At 41.1% G+C, this 20,217-nt stretch overlaps 1 protein-coding gene across 2 annotated transcripts; it reads left to right on the top strand.

The window, feature by feature from the left end:
- Positions 1-1,073: 1,073 nt before the first annotated feature.
- Positions 1,074-16,311, top strand: CEP15 (centrosomal protein 15). Of its 2 annotated transcripts, none has more exons than XM_065408600.1 (5): positions 1,074-1,154; positions 1,884-1,968; positions 4,292-4,415; positions 13,092-13,166; positions 16,168-16,311. In XM_065408600.1, exons 2-5 carry the CDS (start codon positions 1,916-1,918, stop codon positions 16,309-16,311), a joined length of 396 nt encoding a protein of 131 aa, XP_065264672.1. In that variant the 5' UTR covers positions 1,074-1,154; positions 1,884-1,915. The 2 variants fall into 2 exon arrangements, with proteins under 2 accessions (XP_065264672.1, XP_065264673.1); XM_065408601.1 differs by lacking the exon at positions 16,168-16,311 and adding an exon at positions 15,846-16,064.
- The last annotated feature ends 3,906 nt before the right edge of the window (positions 16,312-20,217 follow it).

The following is a 20,217-nucleotide window of genomic DNA, read 5'->3' as shown; positions in this document are numbered from 1 at the left end:
ACGGTGAGTGGACAGTTGGCCGCGGGGACTGGACGAGCCGAAGGGGGCGCTGCGGGGTGGCCTATCGGCCCTGCAGGAGTGGTACATCCCGTGGGCCCCCTCCTCCCGCACGCAGTGGTAGAGCCGCAGAGGAGGCTAGCGAAGCGGCAGATGCTGAAGCCCAGGGGCGCTTACCCCTTCTCGTGCGCGTGCCCTGCCCCCAGGCGGCGGATCGAGCGCGAGCGCCGCCCTTGGGATTTTCCCGCCCACTGGGCCCTGAGGCGCTCGACGTGTCACCCTCCCCCCCCCTTCGTATCGATGTGCTGGGCTTGGGCGCTCTCTTCTCAGAGCACTGCCTGGGGGCCTTTCAGACCGGGGCCCAGGAGACAGTGACTGGGCGGGGAGGAGCCCGAGGCGCTGGCACCAGCTTTATGGCCGTTGGCAAGGGCACCCCCAACACCGCCAGGAGCTCATGTTTATTACGGGGGTGGTGATTTGGCCTGTTTTTTCCCCCTCTCCGGTGTCCACTCACGAAGTTCAAGGTGGATGCCCTTGGTGTCCTTCACGCGGACAGCCGAAACTACAGAGCCATAGTGTGACTTCTGTATGGGGGGGCAGCTCCAGTCAGGCCAAGTCTGCAACTGCTTCAGGATGGCCATGTGGGAGGGCAACAGCTCCCTGCCCCCCCAACTACACCCATGGTAAAACTGTGTCTATAGGGGTGACTCCCATTTATCCCATTATCTGAATCCCTTGTCACCTATGAGCTCACGTTAGGGGGGGGTCAGATAATACAGAGGCCTGAATAACAGAGCAGAGGAGACACACACACACCCTGGCCAGGCTTGTGAGGTGGAGGACAGGCCCTTGGCATGTCGCTGCTGAACGGCTCTTTTCCTCTGAGTTGTCTGAATAAAATCCGCGTTGCCCATGCTATGTGGATAATTGGCCGTATACTGTGTGCATGCACATGGGGGGGAGGGGAATTGCTCGCATCCTATTCTAGCTGGTTGGGACCCTGGATATTTTTATTTCCCCAGATAGCTGCTGCGGACAGTTGTGGTCATCACTTTGTGTATCCCTAGTGGCTTTCATTCTGCTGGATCCCAAAGCACTTTAGAGTAATGCAGACTCCTTTGAGGTGGAGCTTGTTAAACAACTGACCACAGAATAGGGTAAACTTTTATTATGTGGAGGAAAAAATGTTATAGGGTCTTTAAGCTCCATGCAGAGCAGACAGTATGGACGTTGTTTTTTGGTGTCTCATTATAACCCCCACAATAAGATTTAGATTCCACCATTTGTGTAATTCTTCATCCTCTGATTTATATAGCAGCGGGACTGTGCTGTTTTCACTCCATTTTTAGATAACATAGTAAATAACATTTATATAAGATGAATTACCATAATTCAACTGTTTTAAATTATCTATATGTTTAAATAGGACGCGTCTTTTTTCCAGTGTCTCTAAACTAGTGCTTTTCTCATGGCTGATCTAAATGTTCTTTGTATATGCACAGTTTGCATGAGCATTTTTCTATAATAGAGGCATGTAAATACACATTCAGTTTGCATAGCTGAAAACCAAGCCCTTGTGCTGTCATTCTCCAGTACGTAAAATGGGTTTAATGAGATTCAAGAGGAGATGTAATCATGAGTTAGTAATGTGTATATACAGTGTTTTGAACAAGTAAAGTATCCAGTAGTATTGTTGTCTATATAGTGTTTTATTGTACACAGCTCCAATTTCATTTTTTTTGTTTAAAGTTGCTTAGTCGGGTAGGAAGGTGCCCTGCATGCAATTAGGTCTGTCTAATATGCAACATTCTTAAATACTTAAAAGATAAGTATTCATGTATATCTTTGGAGGAATAATTTTAACTTTACTTTGTTTTCTTTAATAGAGTAAAGTTGGCAGTTAGTTAAGGAATCAAAGATGGCATCCTACTTAGCACAAGAAGTTCAGCTTGCTAGAAGACATGACAAGATGTAAGTATTTGTTTCAGGATTGTGGCCTATGTTGTAGCAACTTGCGCTATGATCTTCCCAAATCTCTCAAACTACACAGGACTGGCTGGTGAGTATGTGGATGGGAGACCTCCACGGAACATTTAGGTCTTGTAAAAAGAGGTTGGTGTTTTGATAGAGGACACTCTTCCTTTGAAAACTACTGAATCAGTATCCCAGCCTGCCACAAGGGAGATCAGTGCTGCCAATGCTGTTGTCTTCCAGATGAGCTGCAGAACTGGGGACCTGACCTTTAACCTGAGTATGCTGGCTAAATTCCAACTCAAGTAGCTTGGGTTCTGCCACCCAAAACTCAACTTGTGGTTTCAATTCAATATAGTACAGGGGTCGGCAACGTTTGGCACGCGGCTCGCCAGGGTAAGCACCCTGGCGGGCCGGGCCAGTTTTATTTACCTGCTGACGCGGCAGGTTCGGCCGATCGCGGCCCCCGCTGGCCGCGGTTCGCCGTCCCGGGCCAATGGGGGCGGCGAGAAGCCGCGGCCAGCACATCGCTCGCCCGCGCCGCTTCCCGCCGCCCCCATTGGCCCGGGACGGCGAACCGCGGCCAGTGAAGGCCGTGATCGGCCGAACCTGCCGCGTCAGCAGGTAAATAAAACTGGCCTGGCCCGCCAGGGTACTTACCCTGGCGAGTCGCGTGCCAAACGTTGCTGACCCCTGATATAGTATTTTCTTCACATTGACTTCTAAAATATCAGTACATCTTCAGTTCACTGGTTTCAGAGTAGCAGCCGTGTTAGTCTGTATCCGCAAAAAGAACAGGAGTACTTGTGGCACCTTAGACACTAACAAATTTATTAGAGCATAAGCTTTCGTGGGCTACAGCCCACTTCTTCGGATGCATATAGAGTGGAACATATATTGAGGAGATATATATACACACATACAGAGAGCATGAACAGGTGGGAGTTGTCTACCAACTCTGAGAAGCCAATTATGTAAGAGAAAAAAACTTTTGAAGTGATAATCAAGATAGCTCAGTACAGACAGTTTGATAAGAAGTGTGAGAATACTTACAAGGGGAGATAGATTCAATGTTTGTAATGGCTCAGCCATTCCCAGTCCTTATTCAATCCTGAGTTGATTGTATCTAGTTTGCATATCAATTCCAGCTCAGCAGTCTCTTGTTGGAGTCTGTTTTTGAAGTTCACTGTAAACTCAGCTTGTACAGTGAGTATCTTATTAAAATGAGTTAGAAAAGTTTGCCTACACTCTGACAACTAGTCAGTAAAAGTAATACACCCTGCTATTAGATTTGTTTAGGGTTAAGCTCTCAGGGTATGAGAACTATGAAAAAATAAATGTTGTGTGGGAAAATACGTTTTTATCTATATCAAGACTACAGTAATATAAATATCATGTCCATTTACAAGTTGATTATAAAATTCTGACCTCTGGTGCTTGCCTTTTCATAAACACCTTGCATGTACGTTGTTTGATTAGCTCCTTTATATTTATCTTCCAGTTCTTGCTGAACAGAATATGTAACAAATTAGTTAATTCTTCATTAGTATAGCACAGGATTGTTGCTGCAGACTGGGAAAACTGACAAAGAATAATTGTTCTGAAAATCATGGGTCACATTCACATCTAGTGTAAGTAAATGCAACTAGATCGAGTGAATTCCGTTCAGCTGTTTGCAGAATGGTGGGGTACTCTGTCTGCAACACAAACCAAATTTTATGATCACGTGCATCTTATACCGCATCCACCATTTACTAACTTATGTGACAACAGAGTCTATCTAGATTAGCACTTGTGGGCAGGGTTGAGTTTTCTAAGTTAGTTTAAAATGAGACATCTGAGAATCTAAGGCTCATGTAAGGATGGCTCACAAGTACCACCTGAGTGGAGGTGGCTGGGTCCATAGGACAAGAAGTATAATTGTCTCTGGGGACTCTGCAGGGAGCTCTTTGACTCTTGCTATATTTCTTTCAGAAAATATATTACTCATTCTCCTCCCAGTGTTGGCTTCTGAGCACTTGCAGGGGTGGTGCCATGCCTATGCTACCTCAACCCATCCTGCCACACCTCATCTGAGATACTCAGTGCTTGTGAGCCCCCTTCCTGCGTGAGGACTGCTGATTGCAGCATTATGTCTGCCTCACTGCATGGGAACACAGTGGGAAGAGTCTGCCTGTACTTTCTCCCTCCCTCAGCACACCCACACTGAAACAGGCATAATTAGGCCTATAATTTCAAAAGAATTGGTTAAGGTAAAAGGTTATTCTTTTCTAGCTACTGTGCAATATGTTCTGCCCCCTTATTAAAATATTTTCCTTTGTAGACTGTCTCAGAGATTGGTATTGCTACAGCAGATGGAGAATCATCTAGGAGACAAAAAGACTGAAAAGACATCGCAAACACAAGCAGCTGATGCAGCTTATAAAAGAAATGCAGCACTTTTAAATGTAAGTTTCTGTGACTGTCAAATGGCACATTGTGAAATCCAGTGTTACATAGATTACAGGCTAAAAACATTTGTATCTTAGTTTTTCAGGTGAATTTTATAATATTAGGGTCTTGATTCTGGAACTTGTGCAAAATGTATTAAATAAGAAGTCTTTGTAACCTGGGACATCACTAGCTATTCCTCACACCCTTCTCATGAGAGCCTGGTGGGGTCCCTAGTGGGATCTCAGAGTCTGGGGTCCAGCCTGAGCCCGAACATCTATACTGCAATTTTATAGTCCTGCAGCCTGAGCTCTGTGAGCCCAAGTCAGTTGACATGTGTTTTATTGCTGTGTAGACCTATCCCAAGTAAACTGTTTCTAAATGGCTGATTACTGAATCTTTCATTGCAGGCAGACTTACAATTCTAAGATCATGTTAAGACCCATTTGAAACAAGAGCAGTCTTTTCCTCTGCCATCTTTGTTCGGTATCCATCCAGGAGATTTGCCCATCAAATCCACGTTTCTCCAAATACTCATTGAACACTGTTGCTTAGATTCAGTCTCAAGTCCGGAGTTAAAATTTGATTGATAGACTAATAGGTGCCGACTCCGTGGGTGCTCTGGGGCTGGAGCACCCCCAGAAAAAAAAATAGTGGGTGCTCAGCCGCCCAGCCGATCAGCTCCTCCCTCCCATCCACTGGTGATCAGCTGTTCAGCAGGAGGCGGTGAGAGGGAGGAGTGGGGACAGGAAGAGGCAGAGTGAGGGTGGGGCACACTCGGGGGAGGGGGTGGGAAGAGGCAGGGGAGGGGTGGAGTGGGGTTGGGCTTTGGGAGAAGGGGTGGAGTGAGGGTGGGGCCTGGGGCATAGCAGGGATTGAGCACTCCCCGTGGAAATGAGAAAGTCGGTGCCTCTGGATGACCAGAACCTTTTTCCAGTTAGCAGCTTTTTATTTTTGAGATGTCTGATTTTTTGGGGTTGTTCAAAAGAAATCTTTTCATTTCCTCCTCTTTTTTTAATGAAAAAGAGTATAAAACCTATTAAAATCACCTTTGTCCAATACATATGTATTTACTGTTATTGTTCAAGGTATATTCACCTTGTTTTTCTACTGGATGTTGCAGTATCCTGTTCAGCGACATTGTGTCTTTGTTTTATAAAGGCATCCCTGGAACATTTTAGTCTCCAAGGGTGGGGATCCGTCACCTCTATCTTTGAAGAAGGAAAAATTACTTCCCTTTAATTGCTGTGATTGGAACGTGTTATGACAGATCACCTACTCATCCATTCTGCACTTTTCAGAGATAGGGGTAACTTCCTGTATACCGGGATGGCCAACCTGTGGCTCCGGAGCCGCATGTGGCTCTTCAGAATTTAATATGTGGCTCCTTGCATAGGTGCTGACTCCGGGGCTGGAGCTACAGGTGCCAACTTTCCACTGCTCAACCCCAGACCCTGACCCCACTCCACCCCTTTCCGCCCCCTCCCCTGAGCCTGCTGGACCCTTGCTCCCCCCCCCTCCATCCCAGAGCCTCCTCTACCCTGTGAAACAGCTGATCGCTGCAGGCAGGAGGCACAGGGAGGAGGTGCTGATCGGCAGGGCTGCCAGTGGGCAGGAGATGCTGAGGGTGGTGGGGAGGGGGTGGGCTGATGGGGGCTGCTGACGTATTACTGTGGCTCTTTGGCAATGTACATTGGTAAATTCTGGCTCCTTCTGAGGCTCAGGTTGGCCACCCCTGCTGTATACTTTTAAATTCTGTATATATCTCGGCTTCTTCCTCAAGGGGAACTGGTAATTAGGTCAATAGAAGGCTCTTAGTTCGGTTGCAGGGACTGACATATGATACCCCCTGCTGGAACCAACAGCTTAGAATTTTGAACCTGAAGAGATCTCACCTTGACCTCTAACACAAGAGCACATTGTAAAGTGGGGGTCTGTTACTAAGTATATCTTCATAGAACAGCACTTAAAAGTAGGTTATTTCCTCCTTGTACATGCCCTTTCTTTTTGCTGTTGCTTATTACTTAATTCTACCAACTAATATTGCAAAATGTTTTGGACTCTCATTTGTATGAAAGATGCTGTACAAAATAAAATCATATTTTTATCTCATGTACAGCCAGAATGTCCTCCTGTGTCCATTGGGACAAAGTCTGAAATTTTTCATTCTAGAAAGTGAAAAGATTCATCTTTGTGGAAAAATTTCTGTCCAAGCTGTGTGTGCTGGGGCAAGACTTAACATATCTGCAGTTTGAATGAAACTCAACTGTAGTGCAAGGCCCTCCACCCTACTTAAGTCCCAAACAGAGGCTGCACAACTGGGGACTGCAGGCAGAATTGCCAGTCAAAGGTGCCTGTGTACCTGATATGTGCTAACGACAGGATCTCCACACTGGTCCCATTTAAGGTCACATTGGGGATAGGATAGGGGCAGGATTGCAGGTCCAATGGCGCCAAAAACCTCTGGAATGGGTGTGGCTGCTATTCCAGCCTTGGTCTGAAACAGCTGATGTGTAGATCTGGCCTCCCCAAGCCTTCTGCACTCCACTCATCTAGAGCCTGAATACCTAGACCTCGTGAAGGTGTGGCAAATTTCACCCATTATATTTTCCCCCATAACTCTTCTCCATATGTGTTTTTATAAACATGGTTCAAATTAGCACTTATTTGTTGACAAGCATAATAAATGCAGATTACATTTGTGCATACTGAAACAAGCTCATAATGATAGTAAATGTTATTGATATCTTAATGTAAACCTATAGCAAAAATATGTAGTCTTGTAGTTATGCAGGATATTTGCCATCTACTATCATATTCCTCAAAATGATTTCTTTCAAGTGTCAAAAACATTAGTGTTCATAGAAGAAATAAAAACATATGTATGACCATCAAAACAAATAGTCTGGCAGGATAAAGCAGCATAAATAAGGCTAGATATATTAATTTTATACTAGCTTTAACAGACATGCAGTACTGCAGATGCTTTCTGATAACAAAATAAAACAGGAAAGAGATCCATGCAGAATAATATATTAGAGCCTTGAAAAAACGGTTCATATTTATGTGCCAGCTTCAGAATATTGTTCCTGATACCAAGCACTGTACATTTCACAGTTACCATGTGGGGAGTTGTTGATTTGGCCTACTCAAAAATACACGGACATGATGAGGTGTTGATTTTTGCTTAAACTTAGAAAAAACAGAAATGCAAATAAAATTAATTCAGTTTTATGGGAACATAAAAAACCCTACGCTTTCCCTTTCTGCCAGTTGAAATTTTATGCTCACATAGCTCAAAAATGGCTGAAGCTAGAAACTTCAAACTTAGCTTGCTTTATAATCTTATTGAGTAAGAGAGGAAAAATGAAATTTGAAGAAAATAGATTTTAAAGATTTAATTCAGCATTTTTCTGCAATTGTGTTAGAATATGTTTTTCCGCCTAACATGTTTAAAGAAGGCGTTGTCAGGTTTAAGAATGTTCATTCAGGCCTTGGATTAAACACCTCACTTAGGTTCTGTATTTATTAAGTGCTGAGATTGCAGTAGTACTACTAAGTGTCTTCAGAGCTATGTTAAGTTGGCCACCTTGCACATATGTACATAAGAACAGCTATACTGAGTCAGACGAAAGGTCCATCTAGCCCAGTATCCTGTCTTCCGACAGTGGCCAATGCCAGGTGCCTCAGAGAGAATGAATAAAACAGGTAATCATCAAGTGATCCATCCCCTGTCGCCCATGTATGTAGTATTTTCTGTTCTCTTCCTTGTTATTCATAAATCTTAATGTATTACTGTAATATTTAGTGTATACCATAAAGTTTAGGATGTGTGATGTAACAGAGTGATCATTTTAGCAGAAAATTTGGGCCAAATTCCGATCTCGTATATGGTGGTGTAAGTCTGGATTATACGAGTATAAATGACATCTGAATTTGGCCCCATAAAAGTGATGTATGTATCAGAATCTCCATTTTACCTCTGGGAAGGGACTTGAATTGTTTTTCTTGTAGTCCTGGCCATTTTATCCAAAGTGTTATGGGCTTTGGAGCTGTGCTCCAGCTCCAGGCAAAAACCTGCAGCTCCACTGCTCCGGAGCTGCTCCGCGCTCCAGCTCCAGGCTCCACTCCAAAGCCCTGTAGGATAGACTAGTGCTTAATATTGTAGTATCCTAGATTCTGTCTTACTTGCCAAAGGTGTTTGCACTGCTGACTTCAGATAAGTTGGAGAGAGTTAGAAAAGATAAATTCCCAACACCAGACTTTAAAAAATAAAAATGCCACAACAGGCACCTCCTAGCCACCAGCTACATGCAAAGGTGCCATCTAATCTTTCAGTGGCCTCAGTTTTTTTCCAAGCAAACATTTCTTTCACTGTCATTAAATCAGTTTTCTGAATGACAATAGATTGCAAATATACAAACTGGAGTGGAGCAACAAAAAGAGACATCTGATATCTAGGCCATGCCAATGTGACCTTCTCTACTAAAATGTGTACAACAGCTGTTTTCCCTAGGCTGAAAGTAATTTATTTCCTACTATCATAAACATTCCTGTATTAAAATTAAGTAACCACAGAGATAGCAATCTTAGTCTGTTTTGCCCCCTTCTGTGTAAATACTTGTAGGAAGAAGTCATAGGGGGAGAAAAATGCTCTGAAGGAAATGTGGTGCATAAAAACCCAAATAGATAGGACTGAATGGAGACTGATCCACCTTTTTGCCATGACAGGTAATTCCTCCAAGCCATGGCAAAGGCATATTGGTGAAGTGTGGGGGAGCTTGGCTGGTGCTGTTAATGGTATACCTGTTCTGTGTGCATGCACAGAGAACTTGACTTTGCAGTGTTGTCAAGCCATGGCTGCTGTCAAGGCTGCTTCCCCACTCTGAACTTTAGGGTACAAATGTGGGGGCCTGCATGAAAACTTCTAAGCTTAACTACCAGCTTAGATCTGGTCCGCTGCCACCATTCCCAAAGCTAATTCCCTTCCCTGGGAAGCCTTGAGAAACTTTTCACCAATTCCCTGGTGAATACAGATCCAAACCCCTTGGATCTTAAAACAAGGAGAAATTAACCATCCCCCCTCCTTCCTCCCACCAACTCCTGGTGGATCAAGATCTAACCCCCTTGGATCTAAAAACAAGGAAAAATCAATCAGGTTCTTAAAAAGAAGGCTTTTATTAAAGAAAAAGGTAAAAATCATCTCTGTAAAATCAGGATGGAAAATAACTTTACAGGGTAATCAAACTTAAAGAGCTCAGAGGACCCCCCTCTAGCCTTAGGTTCAAAGTACAGCAAACAGAGATAAACACTCTAGTAAAAGGTACATCTACAAGTTGAGAAAACAAAGGTAAACTAACACGCCTTGCCTGGCTGTTTACTTACAAGTTTGAAATATGAGAGACTTGTTCAGAAAGATGTGGAGAGCCTGGATTGATGTCTGGTCCCTCTTAGTCCCAAGAGCGAACAACCCCCAAAACAAAGAGCACAAACAAAAGCCTTCCCCCCCCCCAAGATTTGAAAGTATCTTGTCCCCTTATTGGTCCTTTGGGTCAGGTGTCAGCCAGGTTACCTGAGCTTCTTAACCCTTTACAGGTAAAAGGATTTTGGAGTCTCTGGCCAGGAGGGATTTTATAGTTAGTACTGTACACAGGAGAGCTGTTACCCTTCCCTTTGTAGTTATGACAGCTGCTGTGCAATTTTAACTGAAAATCACTTTGTTTTGTCATTTTTTGTTCTGAGTTCCAGAAAAGGAAGGAATCGGAAAGTGTTGTATTAAGTATCAGATGTGTTTATGCCTCAAATTCTTATGGTTTCAACTGTATCCAGGCCAATTCCAGAACAAAGAACGGAAATTGCATCCACAGAGTCCATAAAGTCGACAATTACTGTCATGATTTGTATTATTCACTGGGCATCATCTCTGGTGCTCAGCCCTGTTCAGAATATGCCAGAAAATGTAGTTCCTGAGCCAGTGTGTAGCCCGGGATAAGATGGCTCAGATATTTAAGTATGAAGTGTATAGTTATTAAGCACATGTTAATATCTGTGAGTGAAGGTGCTGATGACAATAGAAGTTTTACTAGATTAAGGACTAGAAGATTTGACTCTCTAACTTTCTTTCTAGAGGAAGAGATGCCCAGAGCTCCTGTGCCTGTTTATTTTCCTTTCCTGCCTGCAGTAGCCCTGATATATCTCAGAAGTGTCCGGTTTTTTTCTCAACTTTAAAATATAGAATTTTCTTGCTGTTTGGTTTTAAATATTCTCCTGTGAGAATTGCAACTCAGTCACTGTAGTGTTGTGTTTAAGAGCCTTCTGGAAAGTAACTAGCCTTTAAACAGAAGTAAAAGCAGTGTTGCCAAATCTCATGATTTTGTCATGAGTCTCATGCTAATTGCTTTCCTTAAAGTTCCAGCTCCTGGAGTCAAGTGGATATGTGATGATTTCAGCCTTCATTCTGAAAGAAAAATGAAGTTTCTAGCCCTCGTGGCTGTGGAGAAAGCTTCAAAATATGACCCCAGTACACCCTAAAGGCTCAAAAAGCAAAAGGCAAATAAAAAGAACCCCAAAGCTGTTATTTTTACATAATCTCATGATTTTTGGTGAACCTGATTCATGATTTTTGAACATTGGGGGTTGGCAATAATACTACGAAAGTGACTGGAAAGTGTCAGTTTCACTCCTGTTTAAAGTCCATTTCTAGTCTATTAGTAGTAGTGAGGTAACACTCCTAGAGCCCCTGGCAGATGCATTCTAAACTCATGGGGCCTTGCCCTAGTAGGATGTTTCCCAAGTTAAATGATCTGTTCCAAGCTTGATGAACTGCAAAAAAGTGATAGAAAGTAAGCTAGATTTTTCTACAATTGTTTCAATTGTTGTATTCAAGAGTTAGTAACAAAGAATATACATTACAATTTTAAACCTAACCAGTGTCCCTTAAGAAGTGACTTGACACAAGATATGAGAACATGTTAGTATTAGAGCTGAGTGGGTCTAATATTTATTTAATCCTAATTTTTATATAGAAATTAGATATAGTGCTCCTATCAGCTAATTTCTAAGTTATTATCTGCAAAAAAAAACCCTAGAGTTTTCAGGTGCTTAAGTAGCCCCTGGAATCATGGTTAAAGTTGCCCCCCCCCCCCACCAAAATCTGAAATGGCGCCCCTGCATCGTTTGTTCAATGTCCCTTTCTCACTCCCTCATTTCGACCCTATGACCTGCACCCCTATTCCTGTTTATTCGTTTTTTGTCCATTGTACTTAATTCTGGTCCTGTGGCCTCTCCTTCATGTGAAAAGGCAGCCTTCCATTACTGTGATGTGCTCCACCTGTCAATCCCAGGATATAAATAGGGTAGCACCTTATACCATCCTTCCGCAGAGATCAGTTAGCCACCTCAAAACAGCACTAGGTTCACTGATAAACTGTAAAAAGACCAAACAAAAAACTGCTTGGATGATATTTTCAATCTTATTCTTTTCTATCTGCATATAGTAAAATCACTATAAATATGCTATAAAACCAGTCCAAATATTAATACATTTTCATTCATTTTAAATAAAGATGAACATTATAACTTACTGGATTTTAGCTAAGAACTTTCAGCTAAGAACTATTAGTTTCTTTTAATCATGCTCTACACTAATTTTAGGCCAGATTCTGCAACCCTTACTCATGTTGAGTAGCACGTACACAAGTATTCCAATTGGCTACTACTCAATATGAGTAATTGTGTTTGGATTCTCCTGTAGACCTGCTCCTTCAGAATCTCACTGTTCTGAGCAGCAGTGGTGGTATATCTTTGGGAAGTCCCTTTGGGGAATTTCCTCACTCATTTATTTTTTATGTTGTACTCTTCACACCTGCTTTCTGCTCCCAACTCTGCCATCTGCTATGCTTCCCTCCCCACCCCACTGTTCTGCTTTGGCTCCTTCACACCCATCTCCCACGCCCCTTTCCATCTCTTCATCTGCCCAAAAGCCCTGCACTCAATCTCTTCAGTGCTTGGCTATGGAACTAAGCCCGCAAGAAAGGGTTACAATTTAAAAGAGTCTATTCAAATTGAGTCTAGGCCTCTGTGAACCCAACACATGTCTACTGGGCAAGTGGAAGCCCATGTGCAGATTTTATAAGAAAGCTAAGAGAGGTGTGTTCTCATCTGAGTTTGAATGTCTGGTGAACAGCTTGCTGCATCTCTACATTTCTGTGCACATGCTATGCATGCATATTAGCAAGTCATCTTTGTCTTGGGGAGACAAGATCTTGAACACAATTTGCTTAGTTACTTTAAAGCTACAGTAGATAGAATACATGCTTCGGTTCATCTGCATAGTACAGTGAATACCACTCTCCTTTTTTTTCTGTATTGTCATGAGGAACATAGTCTAACTATAAATTACCTTTATGTATGGAGATACTAAATATGTAGTAGGTGCTGTCTATCAAAACACTTCTGGCAAAGAAAACAATTCTTACAGCCAGGAAATGCAAGAAAGTTCAGCAAAGCCTCCAATATATTAGTGTTATTGTCAAAAGTAAGAGGCTGCAGGATCTATGGCTAAACAGAAGATTTCAGTTCCAGGGATATCAAATCCAGTGCTTTTTAGGAGAAATAAATTCACTTAAAAGGCAATTAAATATATATTGCCTGTTAATGTCACCTGTAACTTGTCAAACTGTTATTTTAAACAGGATATAGAAGCAGCAGAAAAGAGGCTGCAAGTAAGAATACATCTACAGCCACATCCTGATATTGTTAACCTTGAAGTAAGTCCTGAAATAAACTCCATCCTTTCATTTGCTGTGTACAAAATAGTCCCCTTTTTTTCTGAAGCATATTCGTCAAGTAAAAATAATTGATTTTGAAATTGACTGGTATAGCCAAGGGCCTGTGTACTGTGCAGTAGGCGGAACCTAAATTCTGGGCTAAGGTCCCTAGATTCTGCAGTAGCCTGGGGGAAATTCTCTAGCAGATTCAGATATTTTTTGACTGGAGCTTTTTATTTAATTAAATATGAAAATGAATAATTTAAGAGTCACAGCAGCCTTTATAGTGTTTTTCAATATTAAATTCAACTTACCTTTTTTGTCCTTACATTTTCAGTTTTAAGTACACCACAGATTGTCATCTTTATGTTTGAGTCAACAGCCCATGAAGATGAATGGGGAAGTTCACACCTATCAGAGCTATTGTGTAAGGGTGGTTGGGAACATGTGAAGATATCACTGTAGCAGTCACAGTTAGTTCACATTTTCAAGATTTTCTTTCCAACCACAATAGCTTGAAGCATTTTTTTTTTTAAATTAAAATTGAGGTTCTGGAGCACAAGTCTGCAGAAAAGGGTGAACTCTGCCATGGTAAAATACATGGGGCCTGATTATAGTGAGTGCCATCATTCAATTAATATCCTGAAGTCCTGAGTGTTTAGTAGAAGAAACAAATTGCATCAAACTATACTTTAAAAATGTCTATAACAGTGACGGATGTGACAGCATGCTATTTAAATGGTCATATCACTTTAAAATAAATAGGGATGTGATGCATTCACTTTTTTGGATTCATTGGGCACTAAATATGACCTATCTTCCCCTCATCCACCGAAATAAAAATCAGATGCAAAATATAAATTTAGGTACTGTATACTACACAGTTACTCAGGAAATGGAGTTGTTTAAAGTGAGTTGATTATATTAATGAACTATTAAATAGCATTAAAGTTTAAAATATATTTTAAGTTGCAACTTGCAAACAAAGTTAATGCTGGTAGCTGACAAATTACTTAAAAGTGAAGAAATGGAACTAAGCTATTTAAGCTGAGCCTGTGAAACTAAGGGCATGATCCTGCAAACACTTATGCACATGAGTAATTCCATGGAGTTCAGTAGGACTATGCATGTTCTAAAGTTAAGTGTTTGCAGGACCAGGCCTAAATTTATCCCTGAGATATATTTATTACATAACTCGTAAATGTCTGTTTGTGTGCTGCAAATAGAGTTTTAGTCCTTAATAATGTAAAACAGTTGTCACTTATGCATGGACTGTACTATCTCAGCTCTGTTTTAGCAGCATCTGTCTGTATTAGGCCTGAAGTCCCATACGCTAGAGAGTTTTGACATTTCCAGTACTGGTTCAATCACTATGAAGAATTACATACCATTGCATAGTAAATTCTGCAGAACAAATCAGGTAGCAATTACACAAAATAGTACAGATTAAAAAAATCTGGTGTAGACCTTTACAGTGTGGATAAAATGGACAAAAGTCAGATAATTCATAGAGATTATTGATAGAAACAGTGTTGACTTTTGCCTTCATCCTTCCCACCCAATTGTGTGAGTTACGGGAGAGTGGTGTTACTATTTCAAGGGAAAATTTCACATATTTAATCTTTTATATTTTTAAGGAACAGACACTAAATAGCATGAAAGGAAAAATATCTTTCATATACAAAATTGACTGTCCACATTCCTTCCAATAAAACTTTCAAAGGATATTTAACGCATGGTCTTAATACATATGTATATCAGCTGTGATTTTCACAGTTGATTATAATGGCTCCTTAACTTAGCAGTCCAAGTACATATCCATGTGATTGCACATAAAATTTCAAACAAGATCTATTGCGTAATACATATTTTATTTTATTAATGATGTATAGAAACTGTGCATATGAGTTACACATATAACCAAAATAGTTACCCAATAGTCCAGCACTTCCAAAGGAGTGATTTATGATGTATCACGTATGTGCACTAAAATATGTATTTAGGTAAATAAAAATTGATTTTTTTTCTTTTTAAAAAAAGCCTAAATATATGTGTACAAAATCTATACAAATGTTTTGCTAAAAAAGCAATTTCCAGATAAATATATTGGCCCCTATTGAACAAAGCATTTAAGAGTGTGCTTAAAGTTAAGCACATTGTTTGCTAAATCTGGACCTTTGTCTCCAACTCTTAACTAAAGTATTTTTATGGCCTGTAGTATAAATTGTATGATTTCATCCATAAACATTAATGATTTATCCATAAGCATTAACAAATATATGCTCAGGATGCTCCTGTGAAAATGGGGAATTTTATCTCTGTTCTTCAGTTGGAAAAACTGAGTCACAGATGTTAAACCTCTTACCCAAGACCCTAGAACTAGTGCATGTCAGAGCTGTAGTTAGAAACCAGGAACTTCTGGCTACCACTCTGTTTTCTAGACCACAAGATAGCTGGTTGTGCAGTTTTCTTTCTTGAGCTAAGTACTGGAACCAATTACATTATCAGGGATTTATTCATTGCAAAATTTAGCTCGCAAATATTTTTGAGCCAACCTCAAATTAATGCACTACTTGTTTGTTGATAGCATTAAACAACAAATTTATTTTTATCTCAAAATCCTGCTAAACTAGAATTATAATGTTAATATTTAGGCTTGAGAAAATGTTTGTTTTACAGAAACATGACTACAATTCCATGAACATGAATACTACCATTATGATGGGTTCCCTTTCTAATATATTATCCACCACAAGAGGGCACATTCAGTCACTGCATAACTTACTCTAGAAGGTGAAATCCTGCCAACTTCTGTTACATTGTTTAAGTGAGGGATTGGAAATTTGGTATCCAAATACTTTGTCCTTTTTTGAATTGCTTCACACATAAGGCAAGCTTTAATAACACATTGTATGTGTGTATTGTTTTGTGTTAAATTGGTAAATAGATTAAATTGTGAAGCAAAGTTAAATTGCTTATTGTTGCATCATATCTTTCTTAGACTCTCTATTGGGCATCAGTAGAAGAATCTATTCCTAAGTGGGAGCAGTTTCTTTTAGGAAGAGCACAATTGCCTGTTGGTTTTAAGAAAAAGAAATCTACAAAGTATAACATAAGTCACCCAGAAGGAGCGGCACAAAGATAAAGAGAAAACAAAACAGAGACTACCATTTGACTTCAGTGGGCAAAATAATCCTGTCGAGACAACAGTGTGTCAGGCCACTAAATTTCAATTTCAGTGTATGTGTATGAAAATGAAGCATGTTGGATGGGTTTTTTCCAGTTGTATCTGTGTGGAAGAGTTCAGCTAAACTGTAGTCTGCTAGCTCGAGGAGGCTCAGAATAACATTTCTCCTGGTGGGAGGAACAATCCTTTTTGAAAATGACTTTATAAGATCAGAAATTAAAGACACTGGTATAAGGGGCTGTGTTGATCTCACCCATAAGCAATTGCAATTTCTGTTCCATTAACCACTGCTGCACCCTCTTCCCCTGGCTGACTTCCCATATTAGGTTCTGTGCCTGGTTTGCGAAAGCAGAAGCCAATGTGAATTTGGGTTGAATCCAGCCATGAAGTTCATTTTACAGACATTGAAGTAACAAACATTAGTATTATATTTTGGCAATGTTTCCTTTGTAGTTTTAAGTCATTGCTTTGTGTCACTTTCATTTTGTTAATGTAAGCCAGAGACATAATTTATGGATAAGGCCATGGGAGGTGGGGAAGAACCAGACAGAAAGCCAGCCCAGCGAGTGCCCAAAGATTACAGATACTGGAATAAGAAGGTGAGGAGCTTGCTTTCTATCTCAGATCAAGGACAGTTTCTCAGCCTCCGGCTACAAACATGGAAGGCCAGCCAGTGGTTTTTTGCTTGCACATTGTTAACTATTTGTATTCTCTAAGTGCCTAGGAGCCTTCGTCATGGACCAGGACCCCATTGTGCTAGGTGCTGTACAAACAGAACAAAAAGACAGTCCCTGCCCCAGATAGTTTACAGTCTGAGGCCAACCCCTTGGTAAATTAGTGTGCCTGGGAGCCACTGTCCATTGCTTTCTAGTGTTTGCATATATTGAAGACCCAATTTAGAGAGAAATCCTTTCAAGTAAATGACTTAGAAGTCTTTGTGCTTTTTCACTCTTCCATAGCGAGGAAGGATGGTGGACTTTGGGAGTGGGGGTTTCCTCCAGAATTGGGACTCGAGTCAAGAAGATCAATAGAAACCAATTTCAATAAAGGGTGATTACTACTTCCATAGTGCAAGAAGAATTCATGTACATGGTTATATGAAATGGGGCTATGCAAACCACTCCAGTCAGCTATAGGCTAACCAAATTAATTACCAGGAACTATTAGGAATGATGAGCCCTCACCCTCTTATTTGCTGTTAGGGGTTTGTCATGTATCTGTGTCTGGTGGTAACCTTGTCCCTATATCTGATTTTTGTGTTATGGGTGGATGATCTAATAGCACCTTTCTTCTACTCCCTGACCAACCTGTACACAAGTATCACAGCTCTTTATACTGCTCCATAAGGAAGGTTCACCTTCCGAATTGTGCATTTAGAGCATTACGTGAATTTAATTAATCAAATAGGATTTAATTATCCAGTGCTGACTGGCTATTAGTGAGGAATTCATTGCCCCTCAGAATAGGGAGCAGCCTCTCCAGCTGGAGACCACAGGAAGTCTGAACAGTTTGCAAGGGCCAACACCTGCAGAAGCTATTTTCTGCTAGATCAGGCCCTTAGTTTGCTGAATTTAAATCACTCAAAGATTCACACACACACAAAAAAATCCCCCCCAGCTGCACTTTAAAATGATTTTACATGTTCAAAGTTTATATGAAACTTTTTCTATTTAAGTGTCCATTAAACTGATAAGTTTTTACAGAAACTGCCATGTTAGAAATATCCTGTTGAGTGGGTGTTGGTGTTTGTAACAATAACGTTGTTTTCATAATATGTGATGGCAGATTAGCACGCTTCTCTGCAGTGTTGTTAACAGTTGTAATTAAGGAATAAACAGTAAAGGGTGTCAGTCCGATGACAATTCCATCTATAGTGTCACAATACAAAATGTCACAAAATATTAGAACTGTTATATAACTACAAAAATATCAAATTAGGCTTTCATCTTAGAAGCAGAAAGCTTAAAAAAAACTGGCATAGAGACTGTTGCAATTTTATACCTACTCATTGTTCTGTCACAAAGACAAATTGGTAATATTTTGTTCTATAATCTTACAAAGTGATTCTCAGCCATACTGTTGATTTAACAGCAGTGTGCGCAGATTTTTAGTTCTGGAGCTCTGAAATTATAAATCCAGCCAGATGCAGGAGTGATAGAAAAGCAACAGTTTTTATACTTCAAAGGGGAGCTTTTTGAAAGGCACAAAGGAAGTTGGGCTCCCAAAGAGGAAGGATGAGTCAGTGGTTAGCTCACTAGCAAGAGACCTGGATTCAATTCCCTGCTCTGCCACAGACTTTCAGGGCAACATCCACAAAGGCATTTAGATAACTAATTGCATGTGCCCAACTTGAAAATTGAGATCCTTAAAACTTGTGGTCAGCTGCTGCCCCACCCAGTAGGTGCCTACATTCCATGGGTGCTGAAGTTCCTTTTGGTGCTCAGGTGCAAATCCACCTTAAGTACTGATGCCACCAAGCTGTTCAGCAAGCTCATGCCTAAGGTCCAGCAGGATTCACAAAGTAAGCATTTCCCCTGCCTATCTTGCCTACAAGGCCCGAGCTGGTAGGAATTCCCAGAGTATGTCTACTCAGCAACTAGACATCCATGTCTGGCCTGTGCCGACCTGGGTTTGTGGGGCTCAGGCAGCAGGGCTGTTCCACTGCTGGACTCAGGATGGAGCCTGGACTCGGGACCATGCAAGGTGGGAGGGTCGCCAGAGGCTACATAGCAGTTAAACAGCCCTGCAGTCTGAACCCCATGAGTCCAAGTCACCTGGCACGGGCTAGCTGTAGGTTTTGCTGTGTACACGTACCCTCAGAGGCCCTCTTAGAAGCTCCCAATGAAAAAGAATGGAATTTAAGTTCCTATCTCCCATTTGTACTTTTGAAAATCTCTCCCTGAGATTTGAAAATAATGAAGTAATATTCAACCACAGTAAAATTTATTTCTGTTTCAATCTGAAAATGACAACTAAACACATGATGAAATTGTGAAATGTTGATTCAGGGAAAAGATCACATTCCCAGACTTAGGGTGTCTGACTTTGGTAGTTAACAGCTCCAGATATTTTAACATTCATTTCTTTTAGTTAATTTCAATCAATTACAATCCAAAAGACCTAGTTTGGTTTAATTCAGTAAGGATTTTATAGTGTGCAGAATGTTGAAGCTTAAATTGAAAACAATACTGATGATGCTAAACTCATCCTCCCTTTAGAGACTTAGGAAATGAAATTCCATATTGTTCAAAGGGTATGGCCTTGGGAGCAGCAGAAGTACAGCTACTCTAGTGCATAAGGAAATATATCTATCCAATGCAGGAAAATACATAAGAACGGCCATACTGGGTCAGACCAAAGGTTCATCTAGCCCAGCATCCTGTCCTCTGACAGTGACCAATGGCAGGTGCCCCAAAGGGAATGAACAGACAGGTTATCATCAAGTGATCCATGCCCCGTCACCCAATCCCAGCTTCTGGCAAACAGAGGCTAGGGACACCATCCCTGCCCATCCTGGCTAATAGCCATTGATGGATCTATCCTCCATGAATTTATCTAGCTCCCTTTTGAACCCTGTTATAGTATTGTCCACCACAACATCCTCTGGCAAGGGGTTCCAGAGGTTGACAGTGTGTTGCGTGAAAAAATACTTTCTTGTGTGTGTTTTAAACCTGCTACCTCTTCATTTCATTTGGTGGCCCCTTGTTCTTGAATTATGAGAAGGCGTAAATAACATTTCCTTATTTACTTTCTCTATACCAGTCATGATTTTATAGACCTCTATCATATCCCCCCTTAGTCATCTCTCTTCCAAGCTGAAAAGTCCCAGTCTTATTAATCTCTCCTCATACGGAAGCTGTTCTA

Source organism: Emys orbicularis, chromosome 7 (assembly GCF_028017835.1).
Source record: "Emys orbicularis isolate rEmyOrb1 chromosome 7, rEmyOrb1.hap1, whole genome shotgun sequence".
Classification (NCBI taxonomy): domain Eukaryota; kingdom Metazoa; phylum Chordata; order Testudines; family Emydidae; genus Emys; species Emys orbicularis.
The sequence above is the reverse complement of the archived record's forward strand: the minus strand, read 5'-3'. Positions and strand labels throughout refer to the sequence as shown.

Bases quoted from the DNA above. Each gene is read 5' to 3' on its own strand.
- CEP15 (XM_065408600.1), top strand. From the start codon at position 1,916: ATGGCATCCTACTTAGCACAAGAAGTTCAGCTTGCTAGAAGACATGAC. The intron at 4,416-13,091 runs GTAAGTTTCTGT...TATTTTAAACAG, and splicing joins GAAATGCAGCACTTTTAAAT to GATATAGAAGCAGCAGAAAA. The intron at 13,167-16,167 runs GTAAGTCCTGAA...TATCTTTCTTAG, and splicing joins CTGATATTGTTAACCTTGAA to ACTCTCTATTGGGCATCAGT.